We start from the raw sequence: 23039 nt of genomic DNA, 5'->3' as shown, positions 1-23039 counted from the left end.
TAAGTTCAATTTAGTTGAGTTGATGGAGACAGTCTGTAGATTTCCTTGAGGTTAAATGGATTAGGGTTAAGGCCCACCTTTGGCGACCTTGCCTTCAGCTGCCTCGCTCCTAAGCTCTGGAATTCCCTCCCTACATTACAACAGTGACAACAGTCCACCAGTACTTCATTGGCTGTAAAGCGGTTTGAGGCGTCTGGTGGTCGTGAAAGGCGCTATATAAACGTAAGTCTATCATTCTTTCTTTTAAACCTCTCCGCCTCTCTAGCTCTCTTTCCTGCTTTAAGACACCCCTTAAAACCAAGCTTTTTTGGTCACCCTTCCTTCATTGTCTTGCTGCCGATATTTGCTTGATGCCACTCTTGTGAGGTGCCTTGGGCTATTTTTCGCTATTGAAGGTGCTGTATGAAAGCAAGTTGGTGCTGTTGTTGTTGTGTACAGGCCAGGTGAGGACAGGACGAGGGCTGGCTGTGATGCCCCTCAGGTTCAAATAGCTGGCGCTCGCTCTGTCACCTCACATGTGGCCGCATTTCCCACACTGCAACAGTGACTACACTCCAAAAGTACTTCATTGGCTGCAAGGCGCTTTGAGACGTCCGGTGGTCGTGAAAGGCGCTATATAAATGCAAGACTTTCTTTCTTCTTTCTTTCTTTCTTTCTTTCTGTGCTGAGGGCGGGGGAGGTGGGGGCTGCCCAGCCTATGGGAAATCCAGGAGAGAAGTTACTGCCTGAAGGGGAAAAGGGAGAAGAAGCACAGAGAAATAGGTGGTAAAATAGAGAGCAATTTGTATTAATATTTATCACTAAGCTTGAATGTGCCTCAGTTGAATAAAAGCTCTCTATAGAAATACAGACATAGTAAGTGTGTTATTCAAAAGATCAAAAGACTGATTTCATTTTAACGCATAAATAGACATCCAGTTTTTTTTTTACTCAGCAGCAAATGCCTTTCCATTGTTGCACTTCGCGGTCTATGGGAGAAAATCATTTACTAAAGAATTGAGCATGTCGGAGAATACTTCACCTCCTGACTGCAATCCTACTCATACCAGCTGAATGACTCAAATCATATCTGTAAAGCATGAATCAGCCTGAACAGAGTATTCATTTACACTCAGATAATAGCGGCAAGAAAAGGCACATGAGCTGTAGCCGGGGCTGAAAGGGATTGTTCTGACGAACCAATCGGATTCAGGTCTCGGCAACAACAACAACAACTTGTATTTATATAGCGACTTTAACCTTCCAAGGCGCTTCACATGGGCATTATAAAGCAAAATTTGACACCCGAGTCACACGAGGAGAAATCAGGGCAGGTGAGCAAAAACTTGGTCAAAGAGGTAGGCTTTAAGGAGCGTCTTAAAGGAGGAGAGTGAGATAGAGAGGCGGAGGGTTTTAGGGAGGGAATTCCAGAGCTTAGGGCCCAGGCAACAGAAGGCACGGCCACCGATGGTTGAGTGATTACAATCAGGGATGCTCAGGGGGGCAGAATTAGAGGAGCGCAGACATCTCGGGAGGTTGTGGGGCTGGAGGAGATTACAGGGATAGGGAGGGGCGAGGCCATGGAGGGATTTGAAAACAAGGAAACGAATTTTGAACTCGAGGTGTTGCTTAACCGGGAGCCAATGTAGGTCAGCGAGCACAGGGGTGGTGGACGAGCGGGACTCGGTGCGGGTTAAGCGATTGTGCCCTGTGCTGGTACCATTGTGACGCCTATTGACCGAGGGAGCACTGTGCTGCCAGGGGTACTGCCTTTCTGATGAGAAATTAGACTGAGGCCCCTTTTGCAATGTTCTGCAAGAATCATAGAAACATATAAAATTCTGACGGGACTGGACAGGTTAGATGCAGGAAGAATGTTCCCGATGTTGGGGAAGTCCAGAACCAGGGTAGACAGTCTAAGGATAAGGGGTAAGCCATTTAGGACTGAGATGAGGAGAAACGTCTTCACTCAGAGAGTTGTTAACCTGTGCAATTCCCTAATGCAGAGAGTCGTTGATGCCAGTTCATTGGACATATTCAAGAGGGAGTTAGATGTGGCCCTTATGGCTAAAGGGATCGAGGGATATGGAGAGAAAGCAGGAAAAGGGTACTGAGGTGAATAATCAGCCATGATCTTATTGAATGGTGGTGCGGGCTCGAGGGGCCGAATGGCCAACTCCTGCACCTATTTTCTATGTTTTTATGTTTCACCTTTTCAAGTATTTATCCAATTCCCTTTGGAAAGTTACAACTGAATCTGCTCCCAGCGCCCTTTCAGGCAGCGAGTTCCAGATCATAGCAACCCGCTGCATTAAAAAATGTCTCCTCATCTCCTCCTCTGGTTCTTTTGCCAATTACATTACGTCTGCATCCTCTGGTTACTGACCCTACCTGCCGCTAGAAATAGTTTCTCCTTACTTACTCTATCAAGAACATTTATGATTTTGAACCCCTCTATTTAATCTCCTCTTAACCTTCTCTGCCCGCAAAAGAACAACTCCACCTTCTCCAGCCCCCTCACATAACTGAGGTCCCTCATCCCTGGCACCATTCCAGTGAGCTGTGGCTCAGTGGGCAGCACCCTCGCCTCTGAGTCAGAAGGTTGTGGGTTCAAGTCCCAATCCAGGGACTTGAGCACAAAAACTCTAGGCTGACACACCAGTGCAGTGCTGAGGGAGTGCTGCCCTGTCAGGGGTGCCATCTTTTGAATGAGACTTTAAATCGCGGCCCCGTCTGCTCTCCCACGTGGACGTCAAAAATCCCACGGCACTATTTCGAAGAAGAGCAGCAGTGTTCTCCCCGGTGTCCTGGCCATTATTTACCCCTCAATCAACATAACAAAAAACAGATTATCTGGTCATTATCACATCGCTGTTTGTGGGAGCTTGCTGTGCACAAATTGGCTGCTGCGTTTCCCACATTACAACAGCGACCACACTTCAAAAGTACTTCATTGGCTGTGAAGTGCTGGTCATGAAAGGGGCTATATAAATGCAAGTCTTTTTTTTTACTGCACCATCTCTGAGGCCTTCCGACATCCTTTCTGAAGGACACTCCTGAGCTTCCCAGATATTTTATGAAGCTGTAATTTCCTTCAGCTTACTGGAAAGGGCATTTTTATTAAGGAGAAAAAGTAATAATGTCCCGACCAATTCGCTGTAGAATCACTGCAGCTGGCACTTTGGCAGAAAGTAATGGAGCTCGGCTCAAAGTCCCAGTTGCACATCAACATTCATTGCAAGGAGGATGCAAAGTTACCTCACTCGGGCAGCTAAACCTCTACGCATCAAATCCGCCGAAAATGATTGGCCCTTTTGGAGAAATATTGCAAAGTGCTGCAGTACAGCGGGACCTGGGGTTACTTGTGCATGAAACACAAAAGGATAGTATGCAGGTACAGCAAGTGATCAGGAAGGCCAATGGAATCTTGGCCTTTATTGCGAAGGTGATGGAGTATAAAAGCAGGGAAATCTTACTACAGCTATATAAGGTATTGGTGAGGCCACACCTGGAATATTGCGTGCAGTTTTGGTTTCCATATTTACGAAAGGATATACTAGCTTTGGAGGCAGTTCAGAGAAGGTTCACTAAGTTGGTTCCGGAGATGAGGGGGTTGACTTATGAGGAAAGGTCGAGTAGGTTGGGCCTCTACTCATTGGAATTCAGAAGAATGAGAGGTGATCTTATCGAAACATATAAGATTATGAGGGGGCTTGACAAGGTGGATGCAGAGAGGATGTTTCCACTGATGGGGGAGACTAGAACTAGGGGGCATAATCTTAGAATAAGCGGCCGCCCATTTAAAACTGGGATGAGGAGAAATTTCTTCTCTCAGAGGATTGTAAATCTGTGGAATTCGCTGCCTCAGAGAGCTGTGGAAGGTGAGACATTGAATAAATTTAAGACAGAGATAGACACTTAACCAATAAGGGAATAAGGGGTTATGGAGAGCGGGCAGGGAAGTGGACCTGAGTCCATGATCGAATCAGCCATGATCGTATTAAATGGCGGAGCAGGCTCAAGGGGCCATATGGCCTACTCCTGCTCCTATTCCTTATGTTCTTATGTTTTATGTGAAAAGAAAATAAGTTACATTGATATAGCGCCATTCAGGATGTCCCAAAGCGCTTCACAGCCAGTGGTGTTTGAGGTGCAGTCACTGTTGTAGCGTAGGAAACGTAGCAGCCAATTTGTGCACAGCAAGCTCCCACAAACAGCAATGGGATAATGACCAGATGATCTGTTTTCGTGATGTTGGTTGAGGGATAAATATTGGGCAGGACACCGGGGAGAACTCCCCTGCTCCTCTTCAAGTGAATGCCGTGGGATCTTTCACACCCACCTGAGAGAGCAGACGGGGCCTCGGTTTAACGTCTCATTCAAAAAACGGCACCTCTGACAGCGCAGCGCTCCCTCAGCACTGCACTGGAGTGCTGACCTGGACTTATATGCTCAAGTTCCTGGAGTGGGACTTGAACTCACAACCTTCTGACTCCGTGAGCGAGCGTGCTACCCACTGAGCCACCACATCTGCAGGTTGGGGCAGGAGTCTAACGCGTGTTGCAAAAGCCTCTGCCCTTTCCTCTACTGTAACAATTGTCAGGCTGTTGACGAGTTGACGTTTTGGGGTTTGATGCCGCCCTGCTCCTTCTCTCCGCAGATTGTCCGGGCATGTGGGACAACATCACCTGCTGGCCAAACGCAGATTACGGCGAGGTTATCTCCGTCAGCTGCCCAGGATTCTTCAGAATCATTAACACCGATGACGGTAAGACAATCGAGCGATTACAAGAGATTTGCCACTCCGACGGGGGCCAGAAAACTGAAGCGACCAGCGACCCTTCTAAAACTCAGATCTGTCAGCTGTCCAAGGGTCGGTGCTTCAGAAGAAGGCCTCGCTCCCAACCTTGGTTTTGTGCTCACCCCGAGGGATGTGCTTGTGGGGTGTCTGTGCCAAGATATGTGGGGCAAGAGACTCCTCAGGCGCACAAACAAAGAGGCTTCCTTGCAGCGCAGTCACTCCGAACCACGACTGACCATGGCCTCTTTCCTTCCTTCCTTTTACACTGATTTTTTTAAAAGCGTCACCATTTGTTTACCGACAGTTCTTCATTTTTTTTAATTATTCATTCTCGGGATGTGGGCATCGCTGGCAACGCCGGCATTTATTGCCCATCCCTGACCCTCCTTGAGAAGGTGGTGGTGAGCCGCCACCTTCATAACACAATGGGAGATGGACGATTAATCTGTTCTCGAGAAGCAGGATATTTACTTAAATGCACGACCTCGGCCGCGGGCCTCTGAATTTAGCAGCTGTTTAGATTTAAGATCTCGGGTCAGGTTCACCAGGGCTCAGGAAACCCGGCAGCTCAATGAAGGAGTGGACAGCCGATCCAGCAGGTAAATACCTTTCCAGCACTGCTTGTGGGCCGAGAGGAGCAGGACTGCACCCCCCAGCCCCTCAGGCTACGCTGTGTCCTCCACACCGTGATCCGCCAAAAACCCTCCCCTCGATCCGCGACCTCCCCCGACCCGCGACCTCCTCGATCCGCGACCTCCCCCGACCCGCGACCTCCTCGATCCGCGACCTCCCCCCGACCTGCGACCTCCCACCGACCAGCGACCTCTCGCCGACCGCCATCTCTCCCTGACCTGCCATCTCTCCCTGACCCGCCATCCCTCCCTGACCCACCATCTCTCCCTGACCTGCCATCTCTCCCGCGACCCCGACCTCTCCCCCGTGACCCCGACCTCTCCCCCCATGACCCGCGATCTCTCCCCTGATCCACGACCTCTCCCCCCCGACCTGCGACCTCCCCCCCCGATCGCCATCTCTCCCCCTGACCCACCATCTCTCCCCCCTGACCCGCCATCTCCCCCCGACCCGTGACCTCCCCCGATCGCCGTCTCTCCCTCCTTCCCCTCCGCTCCCCTGCAGCGCCCTTCCGCGTAGGACTTCCCGCATGACAGCCAACATCCTGAGTCTGACTTCTGGCAGGACATCACCTTTCCTGATCGCCAGGACCGTGAAATTCGTGCATTTATGAAATCCATTCTGGTTAGTATTTCTGGGGAAATAATAAATACAGTCAGATACCGACACATTTATATTACTCCACATGGCCGTTCGAACAGATCTTCCCAACCCCCACCAGAAAAACACTTTGGGTATTGCCGGTTGACCTTTAACCTTGACTCACACTTCGTAAACTGGCAGGCTGGTGTGAACTGAGTGCATGGAATGATCCCAGTGTTTTTCTGCCCATACCAATATGGAGGGTGGTGCAAGTTTAGTCTCCCCGTCATATTGGATGTTTAGATGCCTGTTTAGAGCCTGAAATATGGGCATGGCGCCATGAGCTTTCTGGGTCCCTGACTCGATGGGCTGAAAGGCAGTTGGTTTCTGCTCCTGTTTCACTGAGAGGCATCACACTGAAAACTCTTCAGTTCTAGGGATCATCTACCGAAACTGCACGGACGAAGGCTGGTCAGAAACGTTCCCCCATTACTACGACGCGTGTGGAGTTGACGAAAATATAACGGAAATCGATGACCAGGTAATTGCTTGTCACGGTAAGGTTTGCTTATCGAACACACAATGTCTGATTTCTCCTACACAAAAACCCCTCCGCATCCTCTCTCCCCACCGCCCACCAAGTACACAGCAGTTTCAGAGTTTAGTCTCCAGCGAGGTATTGTCTATAGTTCCTTTCTCGGAGACAGGGATCTCCTCTATGGCCAAGATACAGTAAAAGTGTTTAAAGTTTATTCTCAAATTGCACACCAAACAAATCCATCTGCACTGTGTTGGAGCAGAGCCGATGGAAGCTGTAATCTGCAGTCGCCCTGTTGATCGGAATGAGCTTTACTCAGTCTATCTTTCCTGGGGTTTTTTGCTTTCTGCTGTCTCATAAAGCTGTCCATTTCTAAATCACATTGATGGAGTTCAGTCCTGCTTTAACACCAACAAACATTTTAATACAAGCAGGATACCTATCTATCCATCCATAACTCTATCTGCCTATTGCTCTGACTATTTATCTTTCTGCCTTTCTACCTATTGATCAATATTAATTTCACTTGTAGCTCGTTATCCATCTCTCTCTATATCTATCTCTCTATTTATCTATGTATATTGTGCTCTCTATCGCACTCTCTATCTCTATTTCTGTATTTCACAGAACCATAGAACAGTACAACACAGAAGGAGGCCATTCGGCCCATCGAGTCTGCGCCGGTTCCCTCGAAGAGCAATCCAGTTAGTCCCGCTCTCCCGCTCTTTTCCCACTTCCCTGCAATTTTTTCTCCTTCAAGTATTTATCCAATTCCCTTTTGAAGGCTACAATTGAATCTGCCTCCATCACCCTATCAAGCAATGAATTCCAAATCCTAACCACTCGCTGCATAAAAAAGTTTTCCCTCATGTCATCTCTCGTTTGTTTCCCAATCACCTTAAATCTGTGCCCCCTGGTTACTGACCCTTCAGCCATTGGAAACAGCTTCTTTTTATTTATTCTATCTAAACCCTTCATGGTATCACGCTATCTCTCTATCTATCCATCTATCTATATCTAGTGAACAATTTCTCTCTGTCTATCTGTTTTATCTCTGAGCAAATGTATTTGAAGTCCTCGTTCTATTAAATCAAAGTCCATTCTCTTTGACGTAGTGATATCACCAACCTATTGTCAAATACGGCCTATTTTTATACTTCCCTGTTCCATTTGACGGACACACATTGCATTAGCATCACATCACTTCAGTTCCAAAGGGAATGTCAGAGTGAAAAGGACTTATGATGTCAAAATCCTCTCCCATTAATCGATTCCCCTGAGTCGCCAAGGGAAATCTCCTGATCACCTTCCTTCAGCAGCTTTCTGGAAGGCCCACCATGCCAGATCTCGCAGGTGGGATGGAGCTTCTCAGCTGACACATGCATCCGTCGGTCACGTGGCTATTTGACATCTGATTGGCATCTTTCCCTGAACTGGATTACGAAGTATTCACAGCTCAGAAACAGGCCATTCAGCCCAACAGGTCCATGCCGGTGTTTATGGTCCACACCAGCCTCCTCCTACTCCTCTTCATCCCACCCTATCAGCATTTCCTTCTATTCCTTTCTCCCTCGTGTCTTTACCTAGCTTCCCCTTAAATACATCAACTAGTCCCTGTGGTAGAGAGTTCCAGACTCTAACCACTTTCTCGGTAAAGAAGTTTCTCCTGAATTCCCTATTGGATTTATTGGTGACTATCTTATATTTATGGTCCCTAGTTCTGGTCTCCCCCACAAGTGGAAACATCTTATCTACATCTACCCTATCGAACCTTTTCATAATCTTAAAGACTTCTACCAGATCACCCCTCAGTCTTCTCTGTTCTAGAGAAATGAGCCACGGCCTGTTTAATCTATCCCGAGGCAGATGCAATCCCGGATTTCAAAAAAGGAATTGGATAAGTCGCTGAAGGAAATAAATTTGCAGGGCTATGGGGATTGGGCGGGTGAGTGGGACTAGCTGAGCTGCTCTTGCAGAGAGCTGGCGTAGGCTCAATGGGCTGAATGGCCTCCTTCTGTGCTGCAAGCATTTTGTGCTTCTATGGAAGCCTTTGGCAGCTATTTAAAGCTGAGGGCATCACAGCTAATCCATGTTGTCAAATTAATTCTGAGGCTGTGAGCGTCGCTGGCAGGGCCGGCATTTATTGCCCCTCCCCAGTTGCCCTCAGATGGCGATGGGCCTTCTTCTTGAACCGCTGCAATTTTTCTTTGTAGCGGTTTGATACAAACTGAGTGGCTCGTTCGGTCACTTCTGAGGGAAGTTAAGCATCAACCACGTTGCCATAGGCAGGACCAGGTCAGGACGGCAGATTTCCTTCGCCGAAGAGACATTAGTGAACCAGTTGTTTCTCGACAGCTATCTGACAGCTTCATGGTCACTTTGACTGATAACCGGCTTGTTTTTCTTTCCAGTTTTTATTGATTGGAGCTAAATTCAATTTCTCAAACTGCCATGGTGAGATTTGAACTCATGTTCTACTGGATCATTAGTCCAGGTCTCTGGCTTGCTAGACCAGTAACATAATCACCATGCTACCGTACCCCAAGCCCAAAGCTCATTGGGTATCAGCACGGTGGCTAGATAGTAATCTGGGCCATTTCTGACTTCACTACTGCTGCCCCTGGCCTGGGATCAGGTAATCCGTTGGCAAAGAGAAGGCTGAGGACTGACCTGACCGAGTACTTTAAAATTATGAAGGGGTTCGGTAGGGTCAGCATGGAGAAGATGTTTGCACTTGTGTAGGAGACCAAAACTAGGGGCCATAAATATAAGCTAGTCCCCAATAAATCCCGTAGGGAATTCAGGAGAAACTTCCTCACCGGATAAGACGTTAAACCATCTCAGGTGGATGTAAAAGATCCCATGGCTCTATTTCAAAGAAGAGCAGGGGAGTTATCCCCGGTGTTCTGGCCAATATTTGTCCCTCAACCAAAAAAGTAGATTATCTGGTCGTTATCACGTTGCTGTTAGCGGGAGCTTGCTGTGCGCTAAATTGGCTGCCGCGTTTCCTACATTACAACAGTGACTACATTTCAAAAGTATTTAATTGGTTGCAAAACGCTTTGTGGCGTCCTGACGGCGTGAAAGGCGCTATAGAAATGAAATGTCTTTCTTTTACCCAGCGAGTGGAGAGAATGTGGAACTCGCTGCCACAAGGTTGATGCATTTAAGGGGAAGCTCGATAAACACATGAGGGGGAAAGGAATAGAAGGACATGCTGATCGTACAAAAGCAAAATACCGCGGATGCTGAAAATCTGAAATAAAAACAGAAAATGCTGGAAATCCTTGGGCAGCGTCTGTGGAGAGAGAAACAGAGTTACTGTTTCAGATCGATAAAAGTTCACGGGGTTGAGGGTGATATATTAGCATGTATAGAAGATTGGCTGAAAAACAGAGAGTCGGGATAAATGGTTCATTCTCTGGTTGGCAAACGGTAACTCGTGGGGTGCCGCAGGGATCAGTGCTGGGACCCCAACTATTTACAATCGATATTAACGACTTGGAAGAGGGGACCGAGTGTAACATAGCCAAGTTTGCTGACAATACAAAGATGGGAGGAAGGGCAATGTGTGAGGAGGACATAAAGAGACTGCAGGAGGACATAGACAGGCTAAGTGAGTGGGCAAGAATTTGGCAGATGGAGTATAATGTTGGAAAGTGTGAGGTCATGCACTTTGGCAGAAAAAAATTAAAGAGCAAGTTATTATTTAAATGGAGAAAGATTGCAAAGTGCTGCAGTACAGTGGGACCTGGGGGTACTTGTGCATGAAACACAAAAGGATAGTGTGCAGGTACAGCAAGTGATCAGGAAGGCCAATGGAATCTTGACCTTTATTGCAAAGGGGATGGAGTATAAAAGCAGGGAAGTCTTGCTACAGTTATACAAGGTATTGGTGAGGCCACACCTGGAATACTGCATGCAGTTTTGGTTTCCATATTTACGAAAGGATATACTTGCTTTGGAGGCAGTTCAGAGAAACATAGATACATAGAAAATAGGTGCAGGAGTAGGCCATTCGGCCCTTCGAGCCTGCACCGCCATTCAATGCGTTCATGGCTGAACATGCAACTTCAGTACCCCATTCCTGCTTTCTCGCCATACCCCTTGATCTCCCTAGTAGTAAGGACTACATCTAACTCCTTTTTGAATATATTTAGTGAATTGGCCTCAACAACTTTCTGTGGTAGAGAATTCCACAGGCTCACTACTCTCTGGGTGAAGAAGTTTCTCCTCATCTCGGTCCTAAATGGCTTACCCCTTATCCTTAGACTGTGACCCCGGGTTCTGGACTTCCCCAACATTGGGAACATTCTTCCTGTATCTAACCTGTCTAAACCCATCAGAATTTTAAACGTTTCTATAAGGTCCCCTCTCATTCTTCTGAACTCCAGTGAATACAAGCCCAGTTGATCCAGTGTTTCTTGATAGGTCAGTCCCGCCATCCCGGGAATCAGTCTGGTGAACCTTCGCTGCACTCCCTCAATAGCAAGAATGTCCTTCCTCAAGTTAGGATGTCCTTCCAAAACTGTACACAATACTCCAGGTGTGGCCTCACCAAGGCCCTGTACAACTGTAGTAACACCTCCCTGCCCCTGTATTCAAATCCCCTAGTTATGAAGGCCAACATGCCATTTGCTTTCTTGACCGCCTGCTGTACCTGCATGCCAACCTTCAATGACTGATGTACCATGAAGGTTCACTAGGTTGATCCCGGGGATGAGTGGGTTGACTTATGAGGAAAGGTTGAATAGGTTGGGCCTCTACTCATTGGAATTCAGAAGAATGAGAGATGATCTTATAGAAACTTGTAGGTTTATGAGGGGGCTTGACAAGGTGGATGCAGAGAGGATGTTTCCACTGGTGGGGGAGACTAGAACTAGAGGGTATGATCTTAGAATAAGGGGCCGCCCATTTAAAACTGAGATGAGGAGAAATTTCTTCTCTCAGAGGGTTGTGAATCTGTGGAATTCACTGCCTCAGAGAGCTGTGGAGGCTGGGACATTGAATAAATTTAAGACAGAAATAGACACTTTCTTAAATGATAAGGGGATAAGAGATTATGGGAAGCGGGCGGGGAAGTGGAGCTGAGTCCATGATCAGATCGTCCATGATCGTATTAAATGGGCGGAGCAGGCTCGAGGGCCCTTTTGGCCTACTCCTGCTCCTATTTCTTATGTTCTTATGTATGTTGCTAGTGTTAGATAAAGTAAGTAAGTGAGAGGAGGCTTGTGTGCTGCACAATCACCTGCACTGAATGCCTCTTTCTGTGCTGTATATTCTCTATAATCCAGCACTCAAAGCTGGGTACTTCCTGACCCATTTGCTTTACTGACCGTTGGATATAAAGTCACTCAGCGATGTAATGGGGCTGAAATTGTGGTCGGAGGTTTCCTGCTGGCAATTGCCTCCGACCTGAAACATTTCTATGAAATTACCTGGTGGTCTGTACGATTCCGGTGGGGAGGCCTTCTCTTCCCGCACTCGAGGTTCCCACGCAGGAGGTGCAGTCACATGTGACTGCTCAGCCAATCAGGCACTGTATTCCACAGCTTTCTCATTAATAGCAATGGGAACTCCGGATCTGCAAGTTCTCATTGCTATTAATGAGAAAAAAAAAACATATTAAATACCATAATAAGAAACAGACCTCACATAATTAAAATTAATCTAAATTAAAGTTAATAAATGCCTTACAAAAAAAAACAATATTTTTTTCCGATTTTTAAAAAAGTTTTGTAATTCGGGTTAAAAATAAACTTACCTTAGTGGGCAGAGTTTTTAACAATAAAATGTATTTATTTAATTTAATGACGAAAATGGAGTGTGTGTTGTGAAACCATGTAATGGGCAAACGCAGAAAGCATTTGGACCAGACCAAACTGCGAACTACAGGTAACCAGGAATCACTGTGAAAGGACCTGGCCCCCAGTGACCCCCTAACACAACCGACCTCGCTGCCAACCACGAGGAGTGAACCCACCATGCCCGTCAGTCCGATCAGACCGGCCGCACGGCCGTGCAGCAACGATCCGAGCAACTCACCCAGGCCAGGACTTCAATTCAGGCGATCGACCCGGGAACACAGAGAGCCAGATCACCTCAACCTGCAAATAACTTGTACATAGACTTTGGGGGGAGGGGGGAGTGATGTTATGTATGTATGTAAACCTCACCAATATGTAAGACTTGCCACCAGGGGGCACACCTGTGGGAGACCTAAGGATCACCTGTGCACCCCGGGGCAAGCTGCTATAAAAGGTCATCTACCATGCTGCTTCCTCACTCTGGAGTCACATTAAAGAGACCAAAGGTCACAACAGTTCGAGCTTACAATACAGTTTTGTGCAGTTATTCTGAACATAAAAATTTGCATATGTTTTTAAACACTTACGCCTGTAAAAGTAGGCTATGCGCCTGCTTTTTCAGGCGCAAGAATTTTGAGGACATTTGCTGGGCAAGTTATGGGTAAATACTGCAATCTTGCCCGTGCAAATGTGCTCGCTTCCGAGATACAGAGGATCTTTCAAGCGGGAGCTTGACAGATCGGAAAAGCCGGTTTTCAGCGCATGCGCATTGTGCACTGAAAACCGGCTTTTCCGATGCCTCCCCGGGTCCGTACACACTCCGTCCGGACACGGGGAGGCCGGGATTTCCAGGCCAATGTATAAAGCTCCACCCAGTGGACCACTGTGGCATTGCAGCCACTGCTGTTCACAACCAACAAAAAGAGAAGAAGTCACCTGACTGGGTTCCTGAAGTTATCTGCCATCTTAGAGCCTGTGTGTTTGTGAGGTTTGTACCAAAAAACAGAACAAGTGACACAGGGGGAAGCCAGCCCCTGTGAGGGATTGCGGTTTCAATTGCTGACAACTACCAGTGCCAGCATTTCCTGCTCGTGGGACCAGCAGTGAGGAAAGCAGCTTCAATCCCCGGCTGGCATCGAGAATTACCAGCGAGATGACTGACATTGAGCTGTGAGCCGAATAATGTTGCATTGGCAGATTTATCGACCAGTTTTTCTTTGACACCGCAGTGTATTTAAATGCTGGGAGGCCTCGTCTGTTTTAATGAGCTAAGCTCTGTACACGCAGCAGAAATTTTATTGCCGATTTTTAATTTCCTCAATAGCAGTGTCCCCTTACCCGACAGTGGGGCTAGTGAAACAGACCCCAGAGAAGGGGTGGATTCGGGGCACAGGATCCCCTCTCAAAGACTCCATCTAAAACAAGGAACCTGCATTTATATAGCACCTTTCACAACCTCAGGGCAGTTTTACTACGTTAAAGGCGCTATACAAATGCAAGTTGCTGTCGATGCTCCAGCAGAAAACGGTCCACAATATAAATACAGCAAATTCAATGTCCTTAAATTGGCCACTGCAGAGCTGATTCGCCAGAGCCTGAGGCATGAATTTCTCAAGTGCGTCCTTTAGAAATCATGGTCCAGCAATCCTCAACCTCCCCCCCACGTCCCCACTGAATATTTAAATCAGGAAATTAAAACACAAAATGCTGGAAATACTCATCAGGTCAGGCAGCACCATTGGAGACAGAAACGGCTAACGTTTCAGGTTGATGACCCTTCATTTAAACCAAGAGCTTGCCCGGTTCTTAGTCCTCCTCCTCCTCCTCCCCCTCCCCCACTCCTCCTCCCGCTCCTCCTCCCCCTCCCTCGCTCCTCCTCCCCCTCCCTCAGTCCCCCTCCCCCACTCCTCCTCCCCCTCCCCCGCCCCACTCTTCTCCCCACTCCCCTCTCCCCCTCCCCCTGCCGCGTTCCTTCTCCCCTCCTCCGTTCCTCCTCCCCTACCCCTTCCCCTGCTCCTCCCTTGCTCTTACTCCCCCTCCCCCGCTCCTCCTCCCCTCCCCCACTCCTCCTCCCCCTCCCCCGCTCTTCCTCCCCCTCCCTCGCTCCTCCTCCCCCTCCCTTCCCCGCTCCTCTCCCCTCTCCCCCTCCCCCTCCTTCACTCCTCTTCCCCTCCCTCGCTCCTCCTCCCCCTCCCTCCCCCCGCTGCTCTCCCCCCACCCTCCCCCACTCGTCTCCCCCCTCCTCTCCCCCCTCCTTCACTCCTCTCCCCTCTCCCCCCTCCCTCACTCCTCTCCCCCCACCCTCCACCACTCATCTCCCCCTTCCTCGCTCCTCTCCCCTCCCCCCTCCCCCTCCTCCGCTCCCCACCCCAAAACACAACAGGTCCTGGGGCGATGTGGGCGGGGTTCCATTGGGGTTGCCAACCCCCCAGGATTGCCCTGGAGTCTCCAGGAATTATGAAGAAACCTGGAGAATAATCACAGGATGTCGCTGACAAGGCCAGCATTTATTGCCCATCTCTAGTTGCCCCTTGAGAAGGTGGTGGTGAGCTGCCTTCTTGAACCGCTGCAGTCCGTGTGGTGAAGGTGCTCCCACAGTGCTGTCAGGGAGGGAGATCAAGGATTTTGACCCAGCGACGATGAAGGAACGGCCGATATATTTCCAAGTTAGGATGGAGTGTAACTTGGAGGAGAATTTGGAGGTGATGGCGTGCCCAGGTGCCTGCTGCCCTTGTCCTTCTAGATGGTAGAGGTCATGGGTTTGGGAGGTGCTGCAGTACATCCTGTGGATAGTATCCACCTCCGAGACTTCTGCACGCCTCCAATTCTGGCCTGCTGCACATCCGCGATTTCAATCGTCCCACCATTGGTGGCCGTGCCTCCAGCTGCCTGGGGCCTAAGTTCTGGCACTCCCTCCCTAAACCTCTCCGCCTCTCTACCTCTCTCATCCTTTAAGACGCTCCTTAAAACCTACCTCTCAGCCCTAATATCTCCTTAAGTGGCTCAGTGTTGGATTTGATTATGCTCCTGTGAAGCGCCTTGGGGTGTTTTACTACGATAAAGGCGCTATACAAATGTACGTTGTTGATGTTGTAGGTACGGTGCGCCGGTGGTGGAGGGAGTGAATATTTAAGTGGTGGATGGGGTGCTGATCAAGCTAGCTGCTTTGTCCTGGATGGTGTCGAGCTTCCTGAGTGTTGTTGGAGCTGCACTCATCCAGGCAAGTCTTAACTATAGCTCTGCTGTTTTGACATCGTCTCTCCCTTTTCTCTGTGCAGGACCTGTACTTTGTGTCTGTGAAGGCTCTCTACACGGTTGGTTACAGCACCTCCCTGGTCTCCCTGGCAATTGCTATGTTTATACTCTGTCGGTTTCGGTAAGTCTGTGCAGCAAAGGTTGACCCCCTTCTCCCTCTAAGGTTGCCAACGCATTGCTGGGGGTTTGATGATGTGACCTCCCACTGCCCCGCCCCCAGCTCCCATCATTGGTCGCCCACAGTACCCCGTCTTCCCCACCCCCACGACCAATTAGAAAGCGAGCAGACTCTTTGTTGGCCGATTGGATGATTCTTGACAGTCAGTCAAATAGACTCCGCTCATCTGCAATATATTATACAGATTCAACCGCCCTTATCCGGAACCCTCAGGACCTGGCCTGTTCTGGATAATGGATCCTTTCTGGATGAGTGGAGGTCACGTTAAATTGGTACAGGTACTGAGCAAGGGGATATCGGGGCTGGCTGGCTTGGGGCTGGGAGTGCGGCAGAGAGATCATAGTGGGGTGGGGGGGGGGGGGGCGGTGGATCGCGGGATCAGGCCAGCGATTGCGGGAGTTGGCAGCGAGGAAGGACTTTAATTTGTTCATGTTGGAGCTCTGCACATGCGCCACCCGGTGGCCAAGAATGGTTCTGGGCAAGGGGTGGTTCTGGATAAGGGAGTTCTGGATAAGAGGGTTGTGGATAAGGGGGTTGTGGATAAGGGGGTTGTGGATAAGGGAGTTGTGGATAAGGGAGTTGTGGATAAGGGGGTTCTGAATAAGGGGGTTCTGGATAAGGGAGTTCTGGATAAGGGGGTTGTGGATAAGGGGGTTGTGGATCAGGGGGTTCTGGATAAGGGGGTTCTGGATAACGGAGTTCTGGATAAGGGGGTTGTGGATAAGGGGGTTGTGGATCAGGGGGTTCTGGATAAGGGGGTTCTGGATAACGGAGTTCTGGATAAGGGGCTTGTGGATAATGGAGCTCTGGATAAGGGGGTTCTGGATAAGGGGGTTCTGGATAAGGGGGTCCTGGATAGGGGAGTTCTGGATAGGGGAGTTCTGGATAAGGGAGTTCTGGATAAGGGGGTTCTGGATAAGGGAGTTCTGGATAAGGGAGTTCTGGATAAGGGAGTTCTAGATAAGGGAGTTCTGGATAAGGGAGGTTCAACCTGTAAATGGAAATGTCCGAAGAAAAATGAACAAGTATTTTTTTTAAAGGCTCCTATGATTGGATAAGGGAGTTACAGTTTCCTGGAGATTAATCTTTAATTCTGAGAGGTGCCAGGGCAATGCTGGAGGGTCGTTATCGCTACCCGTGCCCTCCCCTCCCACACCCCCTTCCTCCCCAGAAAATCACCCCTTGGATTTGCAGGAAGAGGCAAGTGTTTCTCTCAGCTACCTTTACTCTGTTCCACAGTGGCTCCATCCAGTGACAGCAGCAGCTCCTCCACCACGGGGCCTGGGTTCAAGGTCTCAGCCTCAAGTCGCCACCTCCAGCAGGGTGGCGTTTCCTCACTGCTGCACAGGGTTTGGAGCGCCCCTTGACCCCACAGCCTCCTGACTCAGGGGTCAAAGTGCTACCACTGAGCCAAGGCTGACACTGCAGGAAATCTGTCATTGAAGATGGTCACGAATGATGCGTAGAATCACAGAAACTTACAGCACAGGAGGAGGCCGTTCGGCCCATTGTGCCTGTCCCGGCTCTTTGAAAGAGCTGTCCAGTTAGTCCCGTTCCTCCTGCTCGTTCCCCAGCAACTGTCTACCCTTCAATTATTTATCAAATTCTCGTTTGAAAGTTGCTATTGAGAATCAATGAGATTTGGACAAATCTGACTCAATCTCCAAAGTGAGCTATCGGAAACATTAAGATTTCAGGCAATGCATGAAAAGGGCTGAAGTTTGGATAGAGAGCAGAGGCGCCCTCTGCTGGTGCGTATAGTAGCTTAATCGGGCATCTACAAATCGACATGAGTTAATGATGGCTTTGATCTTGTGAATGCAAAGAAAAGCAAAATCTCACGGTCACTTTAGCAAGCATTAAATTACATATATTTTTTTCATTTTCTTTGAAGGCTTCTGTTTATTACATAAGACGTGAGGATGTAAAACATACATCAATGCACAGGTCAGGCATTTCTGCCTCATGCCCTGCCCAATGTCCTCGCTGCTCTTTTTCCCCTTTTTGAAGAGACTGGCTCTGAGCTGGGGACTGGTTCGGACGGAGCTCCAACCTCCTGAAGCTCCTTTTTATCCAAAGGTGTGGCACAACCTCACGCTGTCAGATATTTTGTCTGATTACACTCCTGTGGAGTGCCTGGGGACATTTTACTATGTTAAAGGCTCGATATAAATGCTGTCATTTAGCATCCGTTACCATGCCAACACTCATCCTCCAGCCCTCTTGCTCGAGCCACCCTTTCTTCGACCCGGTGTTAGCAGGGTATTTGGCTGTGGGTGGCATCACAGCCCAATTTGAACCCTGTCCATGCTCAATGTTTGCACTCTCTCTCTCTCTCTCTTTCACACTCTCTCACTCTCTCTCTCTCACTCACTCTCTCTCACTATCTCTCTCACTCTCTCTCACTCTCTCACTCTCACTCTCTCTCACCCTCTCTCACACACTCTCTCACACACCCTCTCTCGCACCCTCTCTCTCACACCCTCTCTCACAGCTTCTCTCTCACACCCTCTCTCTCACACCCTCTCTCTCTCTCACCCTCTCTCTCTCTCACACCCTCTCTCTCCCACACACTCTCTCTCACACACTCTCTCTCACACTCTCTCACACACACTCTCTCACAGTCTCTCTCTCACACACTCTCTCTCACACACTCTCTCTCACACACACTCTCTCTCTCACTTTCTCTCACACACACACTCTCTCTCTCTCTCTCACACACTCTCACACTGTCTCACATTCTCTCTCGCTCTCTCTCACACACTCTCTCTCTCTCACACTCTCGCACACTCTCTTTCCCACACTCTCACACTCACACTGTCTCACTCTCACACGCTCTCTCTCGCACACGCTCTCTCTCTCTCACATTCTCACGCTCTCTCACTCTCACACTCTCACACACGCACTCTCTCTCACACACACACTCTCTCTCTCTCACATTCTCTCTCTCTCACACACTCTCTCTCTCTCTCACACACTCTCTCTCTCTCACATTCTTTCTCTCTCTCACACTCTCACACGCTCTCACACACTCTCACTCTCACTCTCTCACTCTCACTCTCTCACTCTCACTCTCTCACTCTCTCACTCTCTCGCACTCTCACACTCTCACACACTCTCTCTCTCACACTCTCACTCTCACTCTCACTTAAAGCCAAGGAAGTGGCATACAAATTGGCCAGAAATAGCAGCGAACCCGGGGACAGGGAGAAATTTAGAACTCATCAGAGGAGGACAAAGGGTTTGATTAAGGCAGGAAAATAGAGTACGAGAGGAAGCTTGCAGGGAACATTAAGACGGACTGCAAAAGCTTTTATAGATATGTAAAGAGAAAAAGATTAGTAAAGACAAACGTAGGTCCCCTGCAGACAGAATCAGGGGAAGTCATAACAGGAAACAAAGAAATGGCAGACCAATTGAACAAGTACTTTGGTTCGGTATTCACTAAGGAGGACACAAACAACCTTCCAGATATAAAAGGGGTCAGAGGGTCTAGTAAGAAGAAGGAACTGAGGGAAATCCTTATTAGTCGGGAAATTGTGTTGGGGAAATTGATGGGATTGAAGGCCGATAAATCCCCAGGGCCTGATGGACTGCATCCCAGAGTACTTAAGGAGGTGGCCTTGGAAATAGCGGATGCATTGACAGTAATTTTCCAACATTCCATTGACTCTGGATCAGTTCCTATGGAGTGGAGGGAAGCCAATGTAACCCCACTTTTTAAAAAAGGAGGGAGAGAGAAAACAGGGAATTATAGACCGGTCAGCCTGACATCGGTAGTGGATAAAATGATGGAATCAATTATTAAGGATGTCATAGCAGCGCATTTGGAAAGAGGTGACATGATAGGTCCAAATCAGCATAGATTTGTGAAAGGAAAATCATGCTTGACAGATCTTCTGGAATTTTTTGAGGATGTTTCCAGTAGCATGGACAAGGGAGAACCAGTTGATGTGGTGTATTTGGACTTTCGGAAGGCTTTCGACAAGGTCCCACATAAGAGATTAATGTGCAAAGTTAAAGCACATGGGATTGGGGGTAGTGTGCTGATGTGGATTGAGAATTGGTTGGCAGACAGGAAGCAAAGAGTAGGAGTAAATGGGTACTTTTCAGAATGGCAGGCAGTGACTAGTGGGGTACCGCAAGGTTCTATGCTGGGGCCCCAGCTGTTTACACTGTACATTAATGATTTAGACGAGGGGATTAAATGTAGTATCGCCCAATTTGCGGATGACACTAAGTTGGGTGGCAGTGTGAGCTGCGAGGTGGATGCTATGAAGCTGCAGAGTGACTTGGATAGGTTAGGTGAGTAGGCAAATGCATGGCAAATGAAGTATAATGTGGATAAATGTGAGGTTATCCACTTTGGTCATAAAAACAGAGAGACAATTATCTGAATGGTGACAGATTAGGAAAAGGGAGGTGCAACGAGACCTGGGTGTCATGGTACATCAGTCATTGAAGGTTGGCATGCAGGTACAGCAGGTGGTTAAGAAAGCAAATGGCATGTTGGCCTTCATAGCGAGGGGATTTGAGTACAGGGGCAGGGAGGTGTTACTACAGTTGTACAGGGCCTTGGTGAGGCCACACCTGGAGTATTGTGTACAGTTTTGGTCTCCTAACTTGAGGAAGGACATTCTTGCTATTGAGGGAGTGCAGCGAAGGTTCACCAGACTGATTCCCGGGATGGTGGGACTGACCTATCAAGAAAGACTGGATCAACTGGGCTTGTATTCACTGGAGTTCAGAAGAATGAGAGTAGACCTCATAGAAACGTTTAAAATTCTGACGGGTTTAGACAGGTTAGATGCAGGAAGAATGTTCCCAATGTTGGGGAAGTCCAGAACCAGGGGTCACAGTCTAAGGATAAGGGGTAAGCCATTTAGGACCGAGATGAGGAGAAACATCTTCACCCAGAGAGTGGTGAACCTGTGGAATTCTCTACCACAGAAAGTTGCTGAGGCCAATTCACTAAATATATTCAAAAAGGAGTTAGATGTAGTCCTTACTACTCGGGGGATCAAGGGGTATGGTGAGAAAGCAGGAATGGGGTACTGAAGTTTCATGTTCAGCCATGAACTCATTGAATGGCGGTGAAGGCTAGAAGGGCCGAATGGCCTAATCCTGCACCTATTTTCTATGTTTCTATGTTTCACTCTCATTCTCTTGCACACATACTCTCTCACACTCTCACACTCTCACACACACTCTCTCTCTCACTCTCACTCTCACACTCTCACACATTCTCTCTCTCTCTCACACACTCTCATACATTCTCTCTCTCACTCTCTCTCACTCTCTCTCACACAAACTCTCTCTCTCTCTCACATTCCTTCTCACTCTCACACACTCTCTCTCTCTCTCTCTCACATACTCTCACACTCTCTCACATTCTCTCACATTCTCTCTCGCTCTCTCTCACACACTCTCACACTCTCTCTCACACACTCTCACACTCTCTCTCTCCCTCACACTCTCTCACTCTCACACACACTCTCTCACACACACTCTCTCTCTCTCACATTCTCTCTCTCTCACATTCTCTCTCTCTCACATTCTCTCTCTCACATTCTTTCCCTCCCTCTCCCTCTCTCTCTCACTCTCATTCTCACACTCTCTCTCTCTCTCACTCTCTCACACACACTCTCTCTCTCTCACTCTCACACTCTCACTCTCTCTGACACACTCTCACTCTCTCTCACACATACTCTCTCACACTCTCACACTCTCACACACTCACACACTCACACACTCTCACTCTCACACTCTCACACATTCTCTCTCTCTCTCACACACCTCACGCATTCTCTCTCGCTCTCTCTCTCACTCTCTCTCTCACACACACTCTCTCACCTACACACTCTCTCTCACACTGTCACTCTCTCACGCTCACTCTCACGCTCACTCTCTCACGCTCACTCTCTCACGCTCACACACTCTCTTGACTCTTACTCTCTCACACACTCTCTCACACTCTCTCCCTCTCTCTCACACTAGCTCACACTCTCACACTTTCTCACATTCTCACTCTCTCTCACGCTCTCTCACATTCTCACTCTCACACTCTCTCTCACACTCACTCTCTCTGGGTAGCGATCCAGAGCAGGAACCTTGGCTGATTGTATGCTTTCCCCCATCTTCCTAACTAAGGGAGGGCATGTCCACTTAAAGCACCCCCAGTGCCACCAGGACTGATGTCAGCTCGCTCAGCACTGAACCGGCAACCGTGCTGGTCTTTAAGCCTCAGTACCACACCGGGAATGTGCTTACCAACTCATTATTTTTTTGTCCCTTTGATCCGTCATTTGATTTGCTTTACATCGAGTGTACAGCACAGTAACAGGCCATTCACCCGTTAATGCTCCACACCAGCCTCCCCACCCCTTGTCATCAAACCCTATCAACGTAACCTTCTATTCCTTTCTCCTTCATGTGTTTTTCAGCTTCCCCTTATATGCATCTATGCTAATCACCTCGCCTACTCCCTGTGGTAGCACGTTCCACATTCTCACCACTCTCTGGATAAAGAAGTTTCTCCTGAATTTCCTCTTGGATTTATCAGTGATGTATTTTATATTTATGGTCCCGAGTATCCCCCACAAGTGGAAACATCTCTACGTCTACCCTATCGAGCCCCTTCATAATTTTAAAGACCTCGTATCAGATCTCACCTTCTCAGCCTTCTCTCTTGTAGACAAAAGAGCCCCAGGCCGTTCAGCCTATCCTGATGGTTATAACCCCTCTGTTCTGGTATCATCCTACGATGGAGTGGCTTTGCTAGGGCCACTTCAAGGGCCAGTTAAGAGTCAACCAGGCTGGGTGTGGGTTTGATAATCCAGTGGGCCCCTTGTGTTTCCTAACTGATGGTCCTTGTGGTCCAACATCCAAGGCCCAATATTACCTCAGTCACGACCTGCTGTGAGTAGCGACCCTCACATGTTCCATCAGAAAGGTCGCTTTCCTTGGCAGCCTGTTTTTAAAAGAAAATGTCCATAATTTCCTCTTCCTACCTCCTCTGCCGAATGCTCCGGAGGTACAGTTACCCTCCGTTCCTCGGGAGTGCGAGCCAGCCGGCTATTCCACCATGCACAGCGTAGGGTGTTCGTTTTCCCCTCTACCTTGATTTGTAGACTTCGGGAATTACCGGAAAGGACGACAGTGACGCAAAGTTTAGGCTTAATCCAACTGTTGGTTTTATTACGCAAAATCCAACTAAAAATGACAGAACAAGACTTCTGAGAGAATTGACCAAAGACATACAATCAC

At 48.5% G+C, this 23039-nt stretch overlaps 1 protein-coding gene across 1 annotated transcript in view; it reads left to right on the top strand.

The window, feature by feature from the left end:
* Nucleotides 1-23039, top strand: part of LOC139264024 (pituitary adenylate cyclase-activating polypeptide type I receptor-like) — a 296234-nt gene that overhangs the window by 43881 nt on the left and 229314 nt on the right. The window contains exons 2-4 of the mRNA XM_070880127.1: nt 4640-4747; nt 6427-6536; nt 15619-15716. Coding sequence (XP_070736228.1) covers nt 4640-4747; nt 6427-6536; nt 15619-15716 — 316 coding nt within the window. The remainder of the gene's footprint in view (nt 1-4639; nt 4748-6426; nt 6537-15618; nt 15717-23039) is intronic.

This window comes from Pristiophorus japonicus, chromosome 5 (assembly GCF_044704955.1).
Source record: "Pristiophorus japonicus isolate sPriJap1 chromosome 5, sPriJap1.hap1, whole genome shotgun sequence".
Lineage (NCBI taxonomy): Eukaryota > Metazoa > Chordata > Chondrichthyes > Pristiophoridae > Pristiophorus > Pristiophorus japonicus.
Note: the sequence above shows the minus strand (reverse complement) of the source record. Positions and strands in the feature narration are given on the sequence as shown.